We start from the raw sequence: 11,669 nt of genomic DNA on the forward strand, positions 1-11,669 counted from the left end.
GCCCAAGAACAATGCACTACTCACAGCAGGCATTCAACAAACATGCACAGGAAGAGAGAGGCGAGGAAAGGATCCCCTACTAAAGCAGGCATCTAAAAACTTTTGCAAAACATGACTTTTAAACAGAAAACATGACTTTAACCAGGGCTGGTCGCAGTGGCTCACACCTGTAATCTTAGCATTTTTGGAGGCCCAGGCAGGCAGATCATGAGGTCAGGAGTTGGAGACCAGCCTGGCCAACACGGTGAAACCCCGTCTCTACTAAAAATACAAAAATTAGCCGGGTGTGGTGGCAGGTGCCTGTAATCCCAGCCACTCAGGAGGCTGAGGAATGAGAATCACTTGAACCAGGGAGGCGGAGGCTGCAGTGAGCCGAGGCCACGCCATTGCACTCCAGCCTGGGTGACAGAGCAAAACACTGTCTCAAAAAAAAACAAAACCCAGAAAACAAAAAACAAATGGAAAAGAGGCTTCAGACAGGAATGTGGCTGTTGCCTATGACACATGTGCTCGTGAGGACAGGTGACTGCTGACGCACTGGTAGCCCCAGGCCTGCCCATGCCCAGTCTCACCTTCTCGCCACTGTCTCGCAGCTGCTGCAGCTGCTGTAACTGTCGCAGCCGGCGTCCCTTCTCCAGCTGCTTCTGCAGCTCCAGCTCCGCCTCGTCCTCCTCCAGCACCTGCGGGGACCCCGGCTGTGGAGCTCCACCTTCCTCTGGGGGATACACAGGGGATGCCTGCTCAGACAATCTCCTCCAACCCGGGGCTCCTGTCCCTGCCCCCTCCCACCCCCTGGCCAGGCCCTCACCCTCATCACTGATGTCCATGTTCTCCACTCGGGTGTCATCCGACGGCAGGGGCTGAGGCACGGGCTCCTTCTCCTCCTCCACCTCGGACACTCGGCGGCGACCCCGTCCCCGCAGTCTGAGGGAAGGAGGCCTCTCTGGTGAGCACCGGCCCCCGGGACACCCCAGCCCAGCCCTCTCACCCCACCATGGTGTCCAAGCCCACCTGGAACCAAAGTCCCCATCCTGAGTCTGGTCCCCGAGAGGCAACAGGTCATCCGCCCGCACTACGACCTCCTTCTCCTTCTTGCGGATTTTCCTCACCCTCCGCTTGGTCCTTCTAAAGGCCACCTGAGGGGAAGAGAGAGGCGTGGGGCGGGGCGGGGAAAGGCAGGCCGCCACAAGCCCGCGAGGATGAACACTTCTTTGGTGTTCTTCTGTGCTAGCCAGTGTCCTGAGCACTTCTCACACATGAGCAACACGTGAGGTGGTTACTATCTCCATTCCACTGGTGAGCTAGGGAAACTGGGGCACAGAGAGGTTAAGTACCTTCCCCAAGGTCACCCAGCTCCTAGGTGGGAAAGCCGGGCAGTCTGGCTCCAGAGTCCTGCTCTTACCCACTGAGCAAGACGCCTACTACACCAGCTGACTACCTCACGTTCACACAGTCACTCTGCGGACAGAATCCACGCACGCCTTTCCAGTCACCCCTCACCCACACTGTCACTCATCCTCACAGCAACCTCAGGAGGTGGCTCCTATCACTGCCACTCCAGATGGGGCGCCCCAGGCTCACAGTTAAATGGCTTACCCAAGGCACAAGCTGGCAGTATGGCAGAGCAGAAACACCAACTGGGGCCCATCTGGCTCAGTAGCCCTCACCCGTCAACACCTGGTGCCTCCCCAGGTTGCCATTTACTGCTTGCCCACGAGGCCAAGCGCTTTGTGAATACAAATACTTGCCCTCTCTTCCCAGGGCCTGCGGGCAGCGCAGGAGCCCCAAGGGGAGGGAGAATCATGACCCCGAGTACAAGGCGCAAGAGGGCTCACCATCTCCTCGGGCGTGAGGTACTCGGAGGCCAGCCGGGGCCCCACCGTGCTCAGGGACTGAGCCTGCAGCCGCAGCTTGGCCCGGATCTCCTCCAACTCCCGTTCCCGCAGGCCATCGGCCATGCCCCCCTGCTCCAAGCGGAAGGAATGCGGCTGCTCCCCCTCAAGCTCTTCGTCGTACTTCGACAGGATAGAGCGAGGTTTTTGCTGCAAGGTAAGAGGTACAGGTTGGGACCCAGGGTGGCTCCTGAAAAGCCACTGAGCCACCACCTCCTCAGAGCCCCTATTCCCGACATTCTCCACCCCAGCCCCCGCCGCCCAGCCTGCTTGGGCCGTGCCTGCGCCAGGTCGTCCACACTCTCGTCCTCGGCATAAGGCAGGTAGTCGGGCTTCTTCTTCCGCAGCTCCACATTCTTCTCTGCCCGCTCCTTATCCACCAGGTTCACGTTCACCAGCACGTCCTCCTCCTCCTGCAGCACGCCTGCGGGCAGCACAGAGCAGTGGCCATTCACACTTGTCCGCAACTCAGCAGAGGCTGTGCCCCGACCCAAGGCACCCAGCTCGCGTCACCTTTGTCCTTAAGAGTGAGGATCATGGTCTCCCCTTCTCGGAAGGAATCAATGGCATGCTCCACGGTGAGGCCCTGCAGGTCCCGGGCACTGTACAGGTCCTAACAGAAGAATCAGGCGCGTAAAGAACCTCCCTCCATGCGCCCAACCTTGGGATTCCAGCATCAAGGCCGCCAGTGTGCCCTGCACCACCCACCCCGGCTTCTGCAGCCTCACCTGCCGTCTCTGCCCGAACTCCTCCTCTACCAGAGTGCTGACACCAAACTCTTGGTCCATCTCCTCCAGTAACTTTGCCTATGGGACAGGGAGGGGTGACCTAGGACCTCAGGCCACTCAGCACCACCAGAAAACACTCAGGGCTCTACCAAGCGGAGTGCAAAAAGAGCAGGCCTTGCAGGAAAGTTGCTGAGAATCCAAAGCGGATGCTACCAACCACAGCCCATCCCCTCTCCGAACCCTGTCTCACCTCTCTGGGGTCGACCCCTGCCTCAGTGCCCAGTCAGGCCAGCAAAAGCACTGGGCAACCACCCCATGCTGCCCAGGTGCTCACCCTCTTCTCTGCCAGGTCTTTCTCCTTCTGCAGCTGCCGGCTCCTCTCGATCCAGGCTGCAGTGTCGTCCAGCCAGGGATCATCCTCTCCTAGGGTCTTTATCTTCCTGAAGAGGGGAGAAAGTGATGCTCGAGGAGCCCAGCTCCTGCTCCCAACCCCACTCAAAAGGCAGCCAGGGATGGTGGCCTCCTCAGCCCTTCCCTTGCCTGCCCTGGCCAGGACCCCTCACCCCAGCTTTTGGTTCAGCAGGCGCTTCTCCTTGGCAGCCGCCAGCTTCTCCCGCAGCTCCTCTCGCTGTCGCAAGGCCATAGGATTGATGACATCGGCTGTCACGGGCTCCTCCTTGGTGCCCGCCTCTGGAAGGGGGGCCCAGACGTGAGGCTATGCCCGCCCATGGCTGGTGGGGAGAGGAGGGAGCCACTCACCCTGCCCCCTTCCAGCTCAGGGGGCCAGAAGGGGTCAGGACAGGAAGGAACAATCCTTCACCTCCCTGCTCCCACTTCGTCCCCACACTCCTGGCCAACCCATGCAGCACGACAGGACCCTCTGTGGCTTCCAAAGCTCCTCAAATTGTGCTTTAAAGAAAAACAACAGACCCACCCCCGCACAGCCCAGTTTGCAGCAAGCGTGCACATCTTCCAGTCCATCTAACAACACCTCACAGCCAGAGTGAGTATGCGACGGCCACAGCTCTAACTCAGAAAACAAGCAGAGCCCCAGGTCCACATTATAACAGCAAGAAGGGACCTCGTGCCTTCCGGCAAATATGCATGTGTAAGACCACTAAACCGTGCTGAACCTGCCCTCTAATCCCACGTTCTTCAAAGACCCCTTCAGATGGCCCTCTCCCCCAAACCCCATCCTCAGCCCCATACTCACCCTTCTTGATGGCATTGACCTCCAAGGGTTTCAGCCCCAACTTTGCCCGGAGTTTACTGAGAACAAGAGATACAAGTGTTAGGGGCTATCAAAGACACAGGGCGCCATGTGCATTTCCAAACAGACAGGAGAAGAAACAGGGTGGGAGTGAGCGGTCCCAAACACACGGTCTGCCCCAGGAAGCCTAGGACACTGGGAAGGGCCCTGGCCTCCAAAGCAGGAAACATGGGCGCCAGCCTGGTCTGTGTCTAACCGGTGAATGCCACTTTACTCTTAGGTATTAGTTTCCTCTTCTATAACTCTACTGTTGGCTAAGATGATTTATACAACCTTTCCAACTCCAATTAGCACACTTTCATGTGAGAAAGCCTCCCCAGGGCTGGCCCCAGAGCCACCTATCTTAGAAAAACAAAGTGGAAACAAGGGAGACAATACTCACTTGGTCTCCTCAATGCTGAGTGAGGAGGCATCGCCTGAGCTAGTTTTGGAGCTGGCAGCTGGAAGAAGAAGAAGCATGGCTCAGGAGCTGAACATAGGGCCAACAAGCCAGCATCATTGCCTCCAACTGCAGGATCAAAGATGAGGGCCCCTCACCAGCACCTGGGCCTGATGAAACACCAGAAAACAGCAGCTTCTTCCACCCAAGCTCCCCAGCAGCTCCTCTGCCCGAGTCCAGTCTCAGAGCCCTGCCTCTTCTGCGCACCTTCCTATCCTCACCCAAGAGATCCAAACTGCTACAGTCACCATTCTGCCCTCTCCTTTTTTCTTTCATTTTTTTTTTTTTAAGAGACAAGGTCTCTTAAAGAGATGGGGCAAGACTTTGTCTCAAAAAAAAAAAACCTCTTCCTTTCCTGCATTCCCATCCTGTATCTTGAAGGCTCCACTCTCCACCTGGGCCCTGGATCCCAATCTCTCCAGGCTCCCCAAAGTCACCAATCTCCTTCATTTCTAATCTAACGGGTTCTTTTCAGTTCTGGTTTTGCTTGATCTCCTGTGGTATATGGGACTGCTGATCACTCCCTCCTTCTAACAATACTCTGTTTCCAAAGTTCCCATGACACAAAGGTTTTCCTGCCTCTTTGGTTACTCTATCTCTTTTTTTTGGTAACATCTTTCTCTGCCTACTACTAACATAAGGGCATTTCTCAGGTTCTATTCCTGACCCCGGCTTCTCATGTCGCATTCTTTCGCGGGCTTCACTGGCCACCCAGATACTGACTCCCAATGGTTTTATCCAGTCCAAACTCTGGATTTCCCTATGCACATAAACCTTGAAAACCCCAAAAGTGAATTATCTTCCCCTACCCCGCTCCAAATCTCCTTCTCTTCCCTACTCCTCAATTTCAGTAGAAATGACACCCACTACCTATCTGGCTGCTCAAGCCAAAATTCAAGGAGTCATCCTCAATTCCTTCTCCTTCCCACCCTCATACAAGTGCTGAGTTCTGTTCATTCCTCCTCCAAAACACCTCTCCAACCTGTCCACTTCTCTCCACTCCACTGCTGCTGCCTTGGTGCAGGCCACCATCAGCCCTCACCTGGTCTGTAGCCCTTCTGATTTCCTGGTCTCCAATCCTGACTACCTTTGACTAAGTTCTCAATCCAGTAATGTTTACAAAATACGGATCTGAGCAACTCACTCCTCAACTCACAGCCAAGGCTCCCTACTACCTTGTCAAGACAATCTGCATTTCTTAACAGAGCCTACAGTACAGGGTTCTTTGCGTTCACATCCCTGCCTATCTTACTCCTTCATTTCTCTACCATGAGCCCTACACGATTCGTCCAATACGATTCGTCAAATACCAGGTTTTTCTTGCCTCTGCATATGCTGACACTACTTCATTCATTCATTCAACACATTTATTGAGAATCTGTGACTGTACCAGACAACTGAGGAAAGCGGAAGCTCTCTGTCCTCAAGGAGCCAGGTGGAGACAGTCTACCTCTAATCCCAAACAATCGTAGAAAAGCTTTTTTGAGACAGAGTCTCGCTTTGTTGCCCAGGCTGGAGTGCACTGGCGGGATCGCAGCACACTGCAGCCTCTAACTCCTGGGCTCATGGGATCCCGTAGAAAGACTATTTAATAAGAGTTGATATAGACAGTCTGGGGGTTTCCCGGTCCGGAGAGCTCTGCTGACACTGTGCGCACACCCAGACCCGCACGTTCCGGGACCCCTGCCCGACCCGCCCCCTGCACAGGCCCCGCCTCCTCACCGGCCTCATAGCCGTCATCGCGTTTCTCCCGCTTCACACGCCGCTCCGAGGGCTCTGCCTGGCTGCGCTCCCGCCCGTGCGTGCTGCTCCGGGCCTCAGCTTCGGCCCCGCGCCGCCCGCTCCCGCGCTCGCCCCCACGTTCCCGGCTCCGCTTCCGTCGTTCGCCACCGCTACCGCCACTGCCGCCACTCCGGTGCTTGTGTTTTTTGTGTTCCCGGTGCCGCGGCGGCTGCTCGGTGGCGCCCCCGGTGCTGGCCGCCGCCGTCGTCCCGGTCGCCTCCTTCTCTCCGCGGTGTTTCTTGGACGACCCCATAGTGGCACGTCCACTCCAAGCCCGGCTGCCGCCGAGCCCAGACAACGCAAAATGGGAATACTTCCGGGTCGCTCGGCAGCCGCTGTCGTGTTGCCGGAAACTAAGAGCGGCTGCTTCCGTCGCTCGCCCTGGAGCCGGCCCCAGAGGCTCATGGGAAGACTAGGATCACAGCTCCACTGCACATTCGCGCCGTCGCGGGTCGGGTGGGTTCTTTGAGCCAGTGGTCCGGTTGTGCATGCGCTACTCAAGGGAAGCGGAATTAACCCGGAGATGGGATCCCAGAACTGGAAGGACTTAGAGGGCATTAAGCCAGTGTCTTCGTGGCTGGAAGTTCCTCCCCGGCATCCCTGCGCTTGCACTTCACCGGCAACGGGGTGTTCACTACCTCACGGCCTTTCCGTAGACACCTCCCTCCTACAATGGGCGCTCGCTTAGTGGACTCCTAGGGTCGTGGCTTCAACGGGTGTTGTTTTCCCGTTATCTCCAATTCCATAGCCCAGCTTCCGACCCGCTATAACTAGTATCGTTAGGGAACGCTTCCTTCCCACGTTCCCTGGTTTTTCTGTTTTGTTTTTTTCCCTTGAGATAGGATCTCACTCTGTTGCTCAGGCTGGAGTGCAGTGGCGCGATCACGGCGCACTGCGGCCTCGACCTCCCGCGCTCAAGTGATCCTACCCCCTCAGCCTTCCCAGTAGCTGGGACTACTACGAGTGAACGCTACCACGCCCCTTTAATTTTTGTATTTTTTTGTAGATGGGCGGGGGGTGTCTCGAACTTCTGAAGCCAGGCTATCCACCCGCCTTGGCCTCCCGAAGTGCTGAGATTACAGGCATGCGCCCCTGCGCCCAGCCCTGGATTGGATTTTTTAAACCCGCGCCCCGTGAACTGTTAAGACTGAAGGAGCGCCACATGAGCGTCAGTGTATCCTTGGAACCCCTGAAATTGAATGCAAAATGTGGCACATCTGTGTGTATGAGTTTTTTTCTTGAGGAGAGGAGCCCTAACTTAAAACTACTGGGACTTAAAACCCCAGTGCAGGCCGGGCGCGGTGGCTCACGCCTGTAATCCTGGCACTTTGAGAGGCCGAGGCAGGCGAATCACAAGGTCAAGAGATCGAGACCATCCTGGCCAATATGGTAAAACCCCGTCTCTACTAAAAATACAAAAATTAGCTGGGTGTGGTGGCGCGCGCCTGTAGTCCCAGCTACTCAGGAGGCTGAAGCAGGAGAATGGCGTGAACCCGGGAGGCGGAGCTTGCAGTGAGCCGAGATCACGCCACTGCACTCCAGTCTGGGCAGCAGAGCGAGACTCCGTCTCAAAAAAAAAAAAAAAAAAAAAAAGCCCAGTGCACCCAATCCCAATCGGTCCTGAAACCCCTCCCCTCACCCAAGGGTTGCTCAGTCTGTGGCTCCCTGCCTTGCACAACTCAACATGTGTTAGGATATGAGCGTGTGTTAGGATGTGAGCGTGTGTTAGGATGTGAGCCTGTGTTGGGATATGAGTATGTGTTAGGATATAAGCGTGTGTTGGGATGTGAGCGTGGGTTGGGATATGTATGCACCCGTTTAAGGGCCCACGCCCTCTCCCACTCACTGGGCGTCCTCAGAGGCAGGAGTCATTCCGTCTTATTCACGCTTGAATTTATAGGACCCAACATATACATTGAAGATGGGGTGGAGAAGTTACAGCTCTTGCTCTTTGAGATGTCCCCACTCCTCAGGAGCAGAGAAGGGGCTGTGTGTGCTGGGTGGAGGGAACCAAAAGAGCCAGAGCTCCTGGAGGGGAGGGGGTGTGGGGACAGAGCTAAGCCTGCTGCCCACCCACCTGCCACCTCCCACTTCCAACCCGTAGCCTCCACCACCCCCACCAGCAGAAATCCCACACTGTGTTTACCATAAAGCCTTTAATTTTATCTCAGAAACTGCACTCCGGGTCCAGGCTGGGCTTGTAGTGCCTGTCAGGCTGGCTGCCGGTGGGTTCTGTCCTTGGGGGCCTCTGAGGAGAGTGCTCCATTCTCACCCCCATTGACCTGTGGCTCCTTCAAGACACAGATAGAGGCCCCTGGCTCTGCAGTTCTCACCCCCATGCCCAAGGAAACCACTGACAATGTGGCTTCAAACCCTGCTCCTGTACTGGCTTGCTGTGTGATCCTGAGCAAAGTGACTCTTCTGGAGTCTCACTTTCCTTATTGCCAAGTGGGCCTCATAATCCCTGCTCTGTACCAGGTTATTCTAAGACATGGGGTGACCAGCATGGTGGTGCCAGCCCCTAATGAGAGCTTGGTGTGTGGCTGCTCATGTGGTTGCAGAGTCCCAGACTGGCTCTGCTGCTTGTTCGCTCCTGTGTCCTTAAACATGGCCCTGCCCCTCAGGTCCTTAGTTTCCTCGTTGAGAAGTAGGAATGACAACCCTGGCCTTGCCTTCCTCTGGGCTCTCTGCCAGTCCTGGGGGAGGCCCTCCAGAGCCCAGAGTGCTGGTGTGGGCGCCCTTCCCACAGCAGCATGGCAGGGCCAGTTCTTGACCTGCCGGGGAGACTCACCTGGGTTTCCTGGGGGTGCCTTCTCTGTCCACCTTTCCTGCCTCGGACAGCAGTTGCTCTTCATCCAGCCCCAGTGCTGACAGCACCTGGGAGAAGCGCCGAGTGACAGTGAGCCGGGCATTGGCCTGAGGAGAGAGAAGAGGGCTTCTCGCTCTGCACCAGGGCTGCCAAGGGCAAGGTGGGGCTCTGCTTACTGAGGGAGTCCCAGGGATTCCAGAGGGCAGCAGCCCTGGGATCCTATCTGCAGGGACCTACTCGCATCCTGCTTCCCTGACCCACTCAGCCAGTTCTTCACAGGGGGCAGCCTCACCTGCATGGCCTGCTGGAACAGGAAGGGCCGGGCCTGCACCCTGTGCTGGATGCCTTGCAGCTCCGCTTGGTACTCAGCAAAGCGTTGTCGCTCCTGGCGCCTGCAGGGGAGACAGGCCTTTGTGCAGCTAACCATGGACACAACTGTTGATCTCCACTCCTGAATCGGCTCATCTTCACTAAAGATTTGATATTCACGTCCTCACCCTCACCTTTACAAAGCTATTTCATTCCCATTCTGGCCTGGATTGCTTGTGAAGTCAGCCAGGGTGGAAATTATTCACCCAGTTTACTGATGGCTCAGGAGGGTTGGGGGACTTGTTCAAAGTTGTGCAGCTAGGAAGTGAGGGGCCGAGCCCTGTGCAGCTGGGGCTTGCCAATCTTCCTGTGCCACCCCCACGGGAAAGGGACCAGTGCTAGCTTCTGAGCTTCCAGACACCTGCTTACATAGCCTTCCCTCCCCATCCTCTTCCCCTTGAGGGGGAGCTGTGGTTGTTGGTTGTGTGACTTTGGGCGAGGCCTCTCTCTGGGCTCTTGGCTCTGGGCTCAGTTTATTTCACTGTGCTATATAGCAGGGATCGGACAAGCTTGCCAGCATTCTCTCTGGTTCTTATAAGCAGACAGCTTGGAAAATGGGACAGAGAAACTAAAAAAATATATATATTTCAAATTTTAAAAACACACCCTGGAGAGATCAGGGTTCCACTGGGGAAGCACAGTTTTCATTTCTAAAAACCCAGCATGGCCAGGCGTGGCAGCTCGCACCTGCCATCCCAGCGCTTTGGAAGGCCAAAGAGGGTGGATCACTTGAGCCCAAGAGTTTGAGACCAGCCTGGGCAACATGGTGAAATCCTGTCTCTACAAAAATCAGCCAGGCGTGGTGGTGTGCCCCTGTAATCCTGGCTAGTTGGGAGGCCAAGGTGGGAGGATCGCTTGAGCCTGGGAGGTCTAGGCTACAGAGAGCTGAGATTGTGCCACCGCACTCCAGCCTGGGCAACAGCACCCTAGCAGCAAGAAGGGCCTTTGGGCCACAGCCCACATGAGACCAGGCATCCATCTGTGAAGCACATTAAGAGAGGCCTTGAGGTGTGGAGGCAGCACCCATGGACAGGAAGGGAGGGGAGACGCAGACAAGACCCCAAGACCTGTGCTGGGACCTCAGCGAGTGTGCTGGGCCCTGTGAAAAAACACAGCCTTGCTGGCCCATGCCCCTTGGCCCTGTGCCAGGGAGGGAACCTTCCTCCATTGAGAAAAAGACATGGATTTGAAAACCCATGGCCAGAAACACAAGTTACTGCAAAAAAAAAAAAGGCTTTCACTATTTAGGGAGGAATTTATGGCAGTTACAAGGGGAGGTGGGAAATGAGCTGGCAGTCCCTATCTTTTCTGTGATATTTTGTGCACTTTTCCTGCTGGATGCTTTATGCTATTTCTGTTAGAGGTGACAGGAGCCGGCCAAGGCGGGCAGATCTCGAGGTCAGGAGATGGAGACCCTCCTGGCCAACATGGTGAAACCCTGTCTACTAAAAATACAAAAATTAGCTGGGAGTGGTGGCGTGCACCTGTAATCCCAGCTACTCAGGAGGCTGAGGCAGGAGAATCGCTTAAACCAGGGAGTTGGAGGTTGTGAGGCGAGATCGCACTGCTGCACTCCAGCCTGGCGACAGAGTGAGACTTTGTCTCAAAAAAACAATGACAGGAGCCCAGAGCAGAAAGGGAAGTGGTGCCTGTGGGTGTCAGCCCCATGCATCACCTCAGAATGGAAGGAAGACACATGCCTCCCTCCCACAGGACAACTTCTTTTGTGCCCGCCCTTCCTAGGCAAGACATAGTCTCCTGTTCCACTCAGACAGTGAAGTTCACAGGCTCTAAGGGCTGAGAGACTGCATGGGAGATATCTACTTATGCCTTAACCCTCTCAAACAGAAAGTAAAAGGAGTGAGGTTGAATCACTCTTTTTGCTGCACCTGCCACTTGGAGTTCTGAACCTTACACTTCCTGCCTTACTATGAAAACAAAACACTTGGCTGGGCGCGGTGGCTCATGCATGTAATCCCAAAACTTTGGAAGGCCGAGGCAGCCAGATCACTTGAGGTCAGGAGTTTGAGACAGCTGGGGCAATATGGTGAAACCCTGTCTCTATCAAAAATAGAAAAAAATTGACCAGGTGTGGTGGTCTGCACCTGTGGTCCCAGCTACTCAGGATGCTGAGGCAGGAGAATCACTTCAGCCCGGGAGATGGAGGTTTCAGTGAACTGAGATCACGCCACTGCACTCCAGCCTGGGCAACAGAGCGAGATTGGGAAGGAGAAAGGGTCCCCCTCAACATTGGCCCAAGCAGTCCCCCAAAACACACTTGACCTCTCAGAGCCTCTGTTTCCAAATCTGTAAAATTGGGGTGATTAAGACTGAGCCTTGGCTGGGCGCGGTGGCTCATGCCTGTAATCCTAGCACTTTG

At 55.7% G+C, this 11,669-nt stretch overlaps 2 protein-coding genes across 2 annotated transcripts; both read right to left on the minus strand.

The window, feature by feature from the left end:
• Positions 1-572: 572 nt before the first annotated feature.
• On the minus strand, positions 573-6,563 carry LOC112617001 (U4/U6.U5 tri-snRNP-associated protein 1; the record flags this gene model as incomplete). Its single annotated transcript, XM_025373733.1, has 12 exons — positions 6,052-6,563; positions 4,273-4,330; positions 3,834-3,889; positions 3,184-3,310; positions 2,955-3,060; positions 2,621-2,698; positions 2,406-2,505; positions 2,174-2,316; positions 1,836-2,042; positions 1,012-1,136; positions 809-924; positions 573-715 (listed from the first exon to the last, which is right to left on the minus strand). Coding segments are annotated over exons 1-12 (1,572 nt in total), but the record flags the coding sequence as incomplete, so codon positions are not given.
• Positions 6,564-8,256: 1,693 nt separating this feature from the next.
• On the minus strand, positions 8,257-9,312 carry LOC112617003 (testis-specific protein 10-interacting protein-like; the record flags this gene model as incomplete). The annotated part of the gene is made up of 3 exons (XM_025373734.1): positions 8,257-8,402; positions 8,903-9,027; positions 9,213-9,312. Coding segments are annotated over 3 exons (349 nt in total), but the record flags the coding sequence as incomplete, so codon positions are not given.
• Between the last annotated feature and the right edge of the window lie 2,357 nt (positions 9,313-11,669).

The sequence above is a fragment of the Theropithecus gelada genome, unplaced genomic scaffold (genome assembly GCF_003255815.1).
Source record: "Theropithecus gelada isolate Dixy unplaced genomic scaffold, Tgel_1.0 HiC_scaffold_15781, whole genome shotgun sequence".
In the NCBI taxonomy this organism is placed as follows: domain Eukaryota; kingdom Metazoa; phylum Chordata; class Mammalia; order Primates; family Cercopithecidae; genus Theropithecus; species Theropithecus gelada.